At 36.2% G+C, this 11,773-nt stretch overlaps 1 protein-coding gene across 1 annotated transcript; it reads right to left on the reverse strand.

The window, feature by feature from the left end:
* Window positions 1-5,695: 5,695 nt before the first annotated feature.
* Window positions 5,696-10,689, reverse strand: LOC113281603 (probable aldehyde dehydrogenase). Its single transcript, XM_026530392.1, has 16 exons — window positions 10,491-10,689; window positions 9,847-9,926; window positions 9,654-9,757; window positions 9,440-9,507; window positions 9,299-9,356; window positions 9,061-9,174; window positions 8,875-8,958; window positions 8,554-8,658; window positions 8,182-8,295; window positions 7,821-7,952; window positions 7,620-7,709; window positions 7,390-7,479; window positions 7,069-7,278; window positions 6,858-6,968; window positions 6,306-6,385; window positions 5,696-6,199 (listed from the first exon to the last, which is right to left on the reverse strand). The coding sequence occupies exons 1-16, from the start codon at window positions 10,562-10,564 to the stop codon at window positions 6,061-6,063; spliced, it is 1,653 nt and encodes a 550-aa protein (XP_026386177.1). The 5' UTR covers window positions 10,565-10,689; the 3' UTR covers window positions 5,696-6,060.
* Between the last annotated feature and the right edge of the window lie 1,084 nt (window positions 10,690-11,773).

Consider the following 11,773-nt stretch of genomic DNA (forward strand, 5'->3'; position numbering starts at 1 on the left):
AGTTTCCATAAAGAGTGTTACTGCTACACCCCACTTCAATCTTAAATTGAAACTATATAACTCATTAAGACTTATTAAAAAGTCATCCTCCACATGCAGTCACACTATCACATCTACACCATAGGGAAGGGACAGAGAATGAAAATCTCAGATAGTGTTTACCTTTACCCACCATAAATTAGTTGTCTCATTCGAAACCTTGATCATGGGATCTCCAGTCAGCAAGGTTGAGTATCCTTCATGGAAAGTTTAATATATGAGCTTAAGCACCAACCCCGTTGATGCATTTTTAACTATCTCTTTGTACAAACCTTTCGTCAAAGATTTCGCGATATTCTCCTTGGAATTTATCCAATCAATGGAAATAACGCCGATTGAGATTAGTTATTTCTTAGCTTTAACTATTATAGTTTGGCTAACACAATGTATAGATATAGCTGGCACAGGCCTATGCCAAAGAGGAATGTCTTCTAAAAAGCATCTTAGGCACTCGGCCCCCTCTCATGCTTTATCTAACGCAATACTCTCAGATTCCATAATGAATTGAGCGATATGTTTGTTTGGAAATCTTCCAACAACAAACCCACATGTTAGAGTGAAACCATATCCACTCGTAGACTTAGACTCCTCTGAGTCAACTATCCAGTTTGCATCATAAAGTCCCAAGGACAACAAGAAACCTTTCATAAATCAAAAGAGTATTTTAGGTACCATAATACTCTACTCAGTGCATCTGAATTCTCTTGCTCTAGACTACAATTATATCCACTTAACTTACTCACAATATAGGCAATGTCTGGACTCTTACAGTTCATTAAATTCATCAGACATCCTATAACTTTTGAGTATTCAAGTTAAGATACTCCACTACCCTTATTTTTCTTGAGACTACAAGAATAATCGTACGAAGTACAAGCAGGTTTACAATCAGACTGATTGTATCTCTTAAGCACAACTCAACATAATGAGAACGACTAAGACTTATAAATGTTTGATTATCTTCTAATCCTCATCCCTAAGATTACATCAAAAGGGCCCAAGTCTTTCAAGTCAATGTTCTCATTCAGTGCATGTTTTTAGTGGAATTGATCACATCTATGTTTGTATCAAGCATATCATCAACATACAAGCATACAATTACACATACATCCTTAACAAGTTACTTGTAGACATACTTGTCAGATTCATTAATTTAAATCCACTATCCATTATCACATGATTAAATTTTCCATGTCACTGTTTACGTGCTTATTTGAAAACCATACAAAGATTTTTCAAATTACAAACTTTGTATTCACAACCTTTCACTACAAAGTCTTCAGGTTGATCTATGTAAATTTCTTTACCTAATTCACGGTTTTAGAAAAAGCTGTCTTAACATCCATCTGATGTATCTCTACGTTCTTTATGGCAGAAATAACAATTAGTATCTCAACGGAAGTAATTTCCGTCACAATTGAATTAGAATCAAGGAAATCTACACCTTCTTTTAGTTTATAGCCTTTAGCTACCAACTTAGCTTAATATTTTTCCACAGTTTCATCTACCTATCGTTTCCTCTTAAAGACTCATTTACATCCCATGGTCTTACAACCTGGAGGTAAACTAGCAAGCTCCCAAGTCTGGTTCCAACGGACTGAGTCCATTTCACTAAATGAAGCTTCTTACCAGAATGGGGTTTCAGTAGATATCAAGGCTTTTTTACAAGTCTGTGGCTCGGACTAAGCTAGGCATGTTATGAAGTCGGTTTCATAAGAAGTCTCAAGTCTAATTATTTTACTTCTCTTAGGCTCAACATCAACTTCATCTTCCTTTAAAATAAGTTCTGACTATTTGAAAATAAATCTAGGGGATCAACAACACATCTCTAATGAGGTACAGGTTTAGAATAAACATGTTCAAAGAACTCAGCATCCCTAGATTCCGTAATAATATTCACACCAATGTCAGAAAAATCAGAACACACAACCAAAAATCTATTTGTAGAAGTATACTCAATATACCCTATACGAAAACACAATCAACATTTTTGGTTTCAATCTAGTTCTTTTAGGAAGAGGAATTACAATCTTAGTCAAACGCCCCCACACTTTGACACATTCATAAGAAGGTCATCTACCGTTCCATAAACCATATGGAGTTTCATCTGATTCTTAAAAGGGTACTTTATTCAGGATATACTAGTTAAGAGGACTGCCTCCCCCCACAAGGCCGCAGGTAATCCTGAACTAATCAACATGGAAATTATCATCTCCTTAAGGATACGGTTGTTATGTTCAAGGCTTCTAATTGGTTTCCAACTTCAAGTTTATACATCTTTAGGCTTCTAAGGCGTCATCCTTATCCTAAGAAAGTATACAAGATAGTACCTCGTACAATCATCTACGGAAGTTATAACCATCTTTTACCACAGTGGTTTTGGGTTGAACTCATGTCAACTAGGCCTAACTGAACTAATTCTAAAGGCTTAGAATTACTCTGAACATTTGTGCTAAAAGATTTTATAGCATATTTTGATTCTTCACAGATTTCACTTTTGTGTTCAAAATCCAAACTAAATTTGGTTACGAAGCCTATGCTAGCCAGTTAAGCATTGACTTATAAGTTTACGGTTCCAAGTCTACCACGTAAAACAATCAATCACACAAAGATATAACAAGAATCAACTACATTCACATCATCAGTTTTTCCGTTAAGCTTATATAGACCCAAAGTCCTATAACTCTTGCTTAAAAAATCACTGCCTAGTTACAACAAGTTTTCCAGATTCAATTAAGATCTTAAATATTTTTCCATCTACAGCAGAACAAGATACATGATTTTCGCATATTCTCGGAACATGAAAACTTCATTCAATGTGAGAATATTACAGATATGAGCTTCTGCTCGACCTTTTCCTTTTATGCAACCTCTATGGCATATGAGTTACTCAATAAGAGTTTCTCGACATCCCCTATCCTATGATAGGAGGTGAACAGGTCTCTGTTTCAACAAACATTCTTGGTGGCTCCAGAGTCCACCTACTGGTCTCTCACATTGGTTATTAAAATAACTTCCGACATCATGCCACCAAACTCGTTCTAGTTTGTTTCAACTAAATTAGCATTAACTTTCTACTTATAAAGGTTTTTATGTTGTCTACAATTTACTGCCGCGTGGCCAGTAATTTTACAAACATAACACTCACCCTTAACTAAAGTAATTCCGGATTCAGGTTTACGAAATATACCTTTATCATGAATACCATGCTTAGAGTTGCGTTCGATGTTCTCACCTTTGCCATCTTTGGAAGATTTGTTTCCAACCACATGCGGCTATTAGCCATGTCCCTCGGAGATGACACCTTTATTCACAAATCACAATTCCAGATCAGAAAGTAAAATATGAGTTTTGAAGAAAACATCTATATATACAAACTTCGTTTGAATCAGCGTTTCAAAAATCTCATGGTTACCCCACAAAAATTAATTTAGTTAACAACAATTTTCTGCTCGTCAGAATTTTTCAGAAACGTTTTTATGTTTTGTAAAATATCAAAAAAATACTTTTACAACTCCAAAAATTTTGAAATTTTACGCGGGTAACTATCAGGATGTCTACTACGTTGTGTCAAAAGGGTTCATCGGAATTCCTTCTATATTAAAAGATAAAATTGAAACTCTACAGCTGACCAGAAATTCGTTTTTGTTTTTCACTCCACAATTAACATCCATGATTCACAAACCAATCAATCGTTTTCGATTATTACAAATACTAATGTCTTAAGATTGTTGGGTGCAATAATCAAAAACAAAGAAAAATCAAATAAGCAAAAGTTATTGATACTTAGCTCCTTTATAATGGAAGTGATTGCTTTGACGAAACGAACAAGCTCCCCGTATCTCCGCAACAGCAACAAGGCAAAACTTTGGAAAATAGAGTGAGTCACGTGTTCAACACGCTGTCCTTAAGACATTAGCGCCCGGCTACACTAAAGAGTGATGCTATAGCCCTCACAGGACGGATATCTCCAGGATAAAACACCCTAATACACCTACTACTAGCATATGTAGTAGATGCTCAACTTGAGCTTGGCAACTCCGAAAAAACCGTTAAGGAAAATCGCGAATGCTTAAAAACCGCTATAAAATATTTTCCCTTAGGGGTCCTCTAAAATATAGAGCAACCCCTTTCCCATAGATTTTACAAAAGTAGTGAATTTCTTTATATAATTGACAAATACAACTTAAGAAGAAAAACTCCCGGATGTGGGACTAAAAACTTTATATAGTTTCTTAAAACTACTAAAAATTGGAAACTCCACGATGTGGGACTAAAAAGTTTCATTCACAAAATAAAACAATAAATTATAATTTTTTATTAAAACTTTAAAAAATTATTTTTTTATTAATCTTCCAACAGCCTAGCTAAGGAATACAAGATTAACGACGAATATGATCAACCAATCTAAAATAGGCATGATAAATATGTAAGACAAAGGATAACCGTGCAGGATCGATTAGATTTGGACTCAACCAAAACCAACCTCAACTAAAACCACCCTCAACCCAATTTAAACCGACGCTTAGTCGTCAGGGTCACCCTGAACAGCTAACCACAAAAAGGTTGAGCCCGGCCGTAGGCCGGGTGATACCTAGTGCTTTACTATGCTCTCTCTATTTCCGCTACTCATTGTTGATTAAGGGTCGTTTCAAAGTATTTTATATCGGTTTGAAGCTAGAAAAAAATGAGCATGCATGTTTATGAGTTTTGAAACAGCTTGGCAGGAGAGGAAACATTGGCGACCCATGCCTAGTTGATAGAATATTCAGCTATCTTAACAAACCTCAAGTTCAGAAAGCTCTTCATGCCAACACGGCAACACCACCCACCTTCCCTCTCATTGGGACTTCTGCTCAGGGTCTCTCTCTCTCTCTCCATGCAACATACTACTAAATCTGACTTTCTCTCTTTAACACCGAATACCAAATAATGGTGATGCAGGCCTCTAGTCTATCAAGAAGACAACCTAGACATGAACCTTATACCGGTTGTCTCAAATCTCATTAGAGATGCAATTCCAGTCATGCTTTACAGGTTTGTCATCATGATCATTTTTGCTCTGTCCCTTTCAAACTACATCTACTTTAAGACTCATTAAGTTGGAATTAAACTAGTTTCTAAACTGTAATTTTAGTGGAGACCAAGACACAAAAATTCCACTAACACAAACAAGGATTATCGCCAACATGCTTGCTCAAAATCTGAATCTCACTTCCTTCAGAAAGTACGCTCCGTGGTTCCACAAGAAGCAGGTGAAACCTAGTCCCAAACATTTAATGGATTTCATCGTGCATACCCTTGTTTGTGTTAAGATCACAGCTATTGTTCATCACGTTTCAGGTTGGTGGTTGGACTCAGTCGTTTGGTGCATTAAAAGATGGAAAGAATGTAACGTATCTTACCTACACCACTGTTAGGGGAGCAGCACACGAAGTTCCATTTACATCTCCCTCACAGACTCTTACATTGTTCAAGGCATTTATAAGTGGAACTCCATTATAGACTTCAACTAGAGCTCGAGTATGCATGTTTGCAGCCACTTCGAAGACATGCGCTTTAAAAAAAAAAAAAAAAAAACCTCCTACTAATCCTTAGGTGTCAAGGAGACAACAGAATTGCTCAGTTTCACAATATGAGACCCTGGTTTATTTGAGGCCTATGAAAAAAGGAAAATAGTTAACTTGTCAATCCGTTGCATTGTAGTCTATGCAAACACTATAAGAGTATTTTTATTCAGAAATGATAATTATTTGTCGATTGGCCGTTCCACACAAACCAGTGAACTTATGAAACTACTCTCCAATGTTTTCGTGGAATAACTTCCTGTTCTGCATGTGACAGAAATGCTCAACAAGGTTGACATTCTAATGCTCTGTACTAACATCTAATAAGTTCTTTATCTAATAGTTTATTTCCAAGTCGTCGCCAGAAGCTGGATAATAGTCCATCCACCTACTAGACTGATCTCAATTATTCTCCAGATATCCGCTTCCTATTCAGATCTTGGTGACTCGTTACTCAAGTTGATGGTGGAATTTGCCATTGATGAGGCACGGGGCCAACATCGTATATGATTTCTCTGTGACAAGACCAGACAAGCTTTATTGCTTCAGGGGTTCCAATTCCTGCACCTCTAGGGTCTCCAGCAGGTCCAAACCTGTATTTGACAATTGTCTTAGCATTTGTTGTGCTTTAAGAAATACCAATAGAACTGCAGAATGAGGCTACGAATCAAAGAAAAAAGAAACCTGGAATTTACTTACCAATGATTCTGTGGAGCACCTGTTGTCCGGGCTCGCATTCCAGCATAAGTTGTACCGTTAACGGAGTTCCCAATAACTTTCTGTACAGACGAAACTTCATAGTTATAAAATATTTCTTCTAGAGCTGCAAAGGGAAAGATATGTTCTATTTCTACATGACTGGCTATATCCTAGTCATTGTACTGCCAGGGCTGCAAGTATATTCCAGAAATAGATACCAGATTATAGCTCCAAGCTATATCCACAATATCCTAATTTCATGTTCAAATCCTAAAATGAGTGAATTTAAGAATCAAATAAAGCCTTTTAGCTTTAAGAAATTGATAATTAAAAATCAAAATCATGATTCTATAATCTTCGCTTTAATATTATGGTGACAATGATTTCCCATTTATATCACTGCACACAAAAAATACGTGATTCCGAAATTTTTGATAGTGCCGAATATGCAACTTGAACCTATAAACAAACACATAGTATTCAACTAAATCGAACTACTGTTTGGTTAAAAGTTTCAAAAAGGTCTAATGTTTTAATCCCCATATAACTTACCTGCAAAAATAGGAGATCGTTTGAAACAACTGCAGCAGTTAAGTGTGCCTCCATTTTCTCAAGTGCATCCAAGACCATTTGTAGCTGGCCATCTTTATAGTCAGTGACCACCTGAAACCACAAACAAGCAAGCATTCGGTGGATATGGGTATTTGAGGTGTTCCTTTTTCTTCTAGATAGAACTATGAAGTAATGCAGCTTTGAACATTACCTGGAATGGTCCAAAAATTTCTCTTGTGACAAGCTCAAAATTGCCCTCCTTCAATATTTCTTCACAGGGAACATAAACAGCAGTTGGCTTTATAGCACCATATATATTTGGAATCGAATGGTTTTCTAATGGTTCACCCCCAAAGAGTAGCTTTGATCCCGGTATCTCAAGCAACTTCTTCATGTGTCCGAGCATTGTTTCTGTTGTTACCTACAACAACAGCACAATTTTAAGAATAAAAGTTAAAAAGAAAAAAAAAACGCAACAAAAATTGAAACAAAATAGTTATAAATGATAGATAATTTGGCAGTAGCTACTTACAGTAAGGACTGGACCAACAGTTAAATCTTCTAGCTTCCTTCTTTCAGCAAGAGACTTCATTTTTGAAATGAGTGGACTTGACGCCCAGTTCTGCACAAATAGACAAAAGAAGGGCATTGACAAAACTCAGTCAAGACTTCATCTCTTTCTTCTTGGGGGTCTGACATTGGAGAAAACGGACAGTTTGCTAAATTTATAGTATGGAGATGTATCAAACTGAAATAACTAACCTCATGCATGAAAAGGATTGATGTTGCAGAGCATTTTTGGCCACTACATGCATATGCATCCTGATCACAAACCCATGCAGTGTAATCGACCTGCCATTCAGACACAAAAAAAATATTTTAACAATGGCTGTGAAATGAGAACAAGAAAATTGAATATTGTTATATGCATAATGTAATGTGGAGATGCCCTGTAGATAGAACCTCTTGAACATCAGGGCCCAGGATTTTCCAGTCAAAACCAGCATCTTCCAACTTAACACGTCCCCTTAGGTCAACAGCCAACTTCTCCGCTACTCGTGAGCTTCCGGTAAAAAGAGTCATTTGTGGCTTTGCCTAAAACGAAATAAAAGGAAATATATTCACCAAATACATCAGTGTAGATATGTTTCCAAATGATCGTGAGGCCTAAAAATTAAACGCATATGATGAAGAATAGTGAACAAAAACACAGGCAAATCTCAGCCATAGTGTGTGTGGTACAGAGTACAAATATGCATGGATCAGTGCTATGAATGGGATCAAGGAGTCGCTAATCCTCCAAATATATTAGGATGAAACCAACCTCCAGCAACAGTTTGTTCATTGTCTTTCCATCAGAATTGATGAAGTCAACGTCATCCATACTTAACCCACACTCGTGGAGAAGCCGTAGCGTTTGCTCCATCACAATGCTGACCTACAAAATACTCCTAGCCAGTCAGCAATATCCCAAGCAAAGAAACAGGAAAATTGAGAAGTAGGAGAAAATCTATTCTGAAATAAAACTGATTAGTACTTCAGAGAAATCTTTCTTTACGATCATATATTTTGTATCTTTTTTTGTATTTTTTCCTTGGTAAGCATACTAATTTGTAATTTCATATATATCTGACATTTTATGAGTGAATAGCACATTTCTTATGTAGAAGAAAACACACGGATTATTAAGAAATACCTTGCCATCTACTTTTAGAAGAACTTTGTTGCCCATATAAAGTGCACCCATCAATTGCAATACAGGAATCTCCAGAGGAAAATTGAAAGGAGTAATAATTGTAACCTGCACAAGAAATGATCTACAGGTTAACTCACAAGAGTTTAAAACACAGAGAGACAATACAAATGAAAAGCATTCTATTGTGTCCAACTCATTTGAAACGGAAAACGAGAACTCTCTATGTCAAGGAAAAATTTCTGACATTCACAAGCTTATTTGTTTCTATAAGTTGTTGGAAATCATGATCGATTCATCAAATATAAAGTTTAACAGGCTTACTGGACCATATGGCCAACGGAAACCATGACTTTGTTGCCCAAGATGATTCCCAGGTACTGCAAAAGACCTTGCCAGAAAACGAACCTGCCATGCCAAAGGGAACAGTTAACATAAGTTGTTTATGTGAAACATTAATACAACTATACAAGCAGCTTCACTAAGATATCAGACAGTTTTTCCATGTACCTGGTCGCCACAAAAGTTCTCAAAAAATTTCTGGGTTACGAAAACCTCCGCATGGGCTTGGTGATAGCTCTTTGGAGAAACCCGTTGTATCAACCTTATGAAGAAATTCGAAACCTGTAAAATCATGTAAATAGTAGATACGTAAAATTAATTTGCAATAACTAATGGAAAGGTAATGTGTAGATGTAACATAAACAAAATTTACATATAAAAAAAAAACATTCGAAATTGTCATTACATCAGGTTGTGAAAGCATGTGAGCCACTTTCGTCGATATGTCTCCAAACATAAGATATCTGAAAAATCAAACGGTGTTAAAAGGCAGTTAAATGACTAACCAGAACCCATATACATCAGAATACGATAAAAAGATTTCAACCTTTCTGGAGATTTAAATGGATTGTGAAGGCCATGTTTCGGACACTTAGATAAGCTCTCCACAAATGGCTACAACAAAATAAATCCAACAGTTATGTAACTTTCATGTAACCATACTGAAAGAAAACTTATAGGCAATTTTACAAAGCGAACTAATGTGTTACTAACCGAGATACTTTACATCATCAAAGAAGAATGATACGAGGGTTATATACCTGCAGCCCAGTTTCATCTACATCGGCAACTTTAATGAACGGTTCTCCATTTAACGGATCCAATACTGTACTCCAATTAGATGTCTTTGTCCAGCTACCCTGGACTGCGTATAACCAACAAGTAGTGTTCATCACATGTAACATTAACATGTTACTTGTGAAATAAAATCAAGCAGAGTAACTCTTAACATACCCAAATTGCTTACTTCAGCAGGTTGGGAGCCTGAGATCCCTTCAGCATCTACGGTAGCAAATGATGGTGTTTGGAAAGATCTGAATTACAAATGGAGGAAAACTCATATATTATGCCTATATACTTGTGAACGTTATAAAGGAAGGAATGTCATCCCTCCAGCGGACACCAGGAGTCCCACTAATCAATTCTAATTGTTTCAAAATTATCAAGATGTTTTCATTAGAAACAATTTATGGATGGATAATTACCCTCGATAAGTATCCTCCACCGGAGAAAGCCTCCGAAAGCCTATCCATGGCTCTATATCTTAAATTCTTTGACTACATTATTTTCTAATCCTTTGATTACTTTTAACAAGTAACACCAACACGTCAAAAGCAATCGATTACCAAATAAGATGCCTAACACAAACATGTTGGGATTCTAAAATCACTCCCCAGTTATCTTACCTAACAGCAACCATCAAAGAAAAAATGAAACAAAATCTATAAAAATCACTAATTTCGAGAAAGAAAAAAAACTCAAGCAAATAGCAATCAAGCCATAATTTATTTCAACCAAATCAACAAACCCAGACATCCAGAATTTCGGGTAAAAATAAATGACAATCAAGAAACACGATTTGTACAATATATATATACCTCGATTGGTTGAGTGATGAACATAGCCAGTTAATAGCTTGTTTAGGGGCTCTACTTCTTGCAAATCTCTGCATTTTCTCCAATAATCTTGATTGTTTCTAAAACCCTAAGAAAATCTTTACAATGAAAATGAAAAAAACACAGTGACTAATGCTTATACTTTGTCTATTCTGGACATCTTTTTAGCAAGGTACATATATAGTTTTGTTTTGTGCTATAGCTTACTGCCACCTCACCTCTTTTCTTCTGAGCTATTTTAGCCTTATACCGAGAGTAGCATAGTACGATGTACTAAGTGAATGAAAACCGTAGGATATTTCGAAAACTTGGGGACGATATAAATACGTGTATGTTGATTAAGTAAAGTCACATGTGAAATATACAGCGTATCTGTATGACTAGATTTCACGTAAGATCCAATGAAATGATAACTTAGTAAATGGGAATGTACTTTTGTGGGTTAGCCAGATGAATGTTAGTTTAGCCTCGATGACCTTTAGCTGCCGTGTATATCTTTTTTACACCTGGAATCATCTTAGACGTTGGATGTTGGAAAATAATAATGAAGTTTTATTAGTAACTAACTAACTTGACATTGCATTATTACACCTGGAATCATCTTAGACGTTGGATGTTGGAAAATAATGAAGTTTTATGAGTAACTAACTTGACATTGCGTTAGGAGTGTACCAGGCAGCGGTATGGGCGAACGAAAAGAATTTCAAAAATTTTAGCATAGAAGGGAATTGCGAAAGCTGTTTCAACTACTTACAAGGAAAGATCTCTGAGGTTTCATGGAGAAGCAACACTCTACTGAACGAAGCCTCTAAAATCATTAGAGAAAATCATAATTTTTTGGGTTTTCATTTTGTGCCTAGACTAGGAAATGAAGTAGCAGACTCTCTTGCCAAGCCTCGCGTTTTTAGGGGCCACTCAAAAGGATTTAGGGGCCATCAATTTATACCCATCCAAAGAATCTAGTTAAGGGGTACCCTATATGATATTGAAGTTACATAAATGCCCTTCTGGTAAAACCGTATAAAAACAAAATCAAAAAAAATTCTACTCATTTCAACTCTTCTTCTTCCAGTTTCATATCTTCCGATTGTGGAAGAAAAAAAACTTTTCTCGTTCAACCGAAACATCGCCGCGAATCGTAAAATCAAAACATCGTCGATTCGTTTATAAAACAATGGATAAGGGAAATGAAACCCACGGACCTAGAACCAAAAATGTTGCTCGGGGTATCGATCCAAAGATTGGGATTTTAGCAAGAAATAAAG

This window comes from Papaver somniferum, chromosome 5, assembly GCF_003573695.1.
Source record: "Papaver somniferum cultivar HN1 chromosome 5, ASM357369v1, whole genome shotgun sequence".
NCBI classification, from domain to species: Eukaryota; Viridiplantae; Streptophyta; class Magnoliopsida; order Ranunculales; family Papaveraceae; genus Papaver; species Papaver somniferum.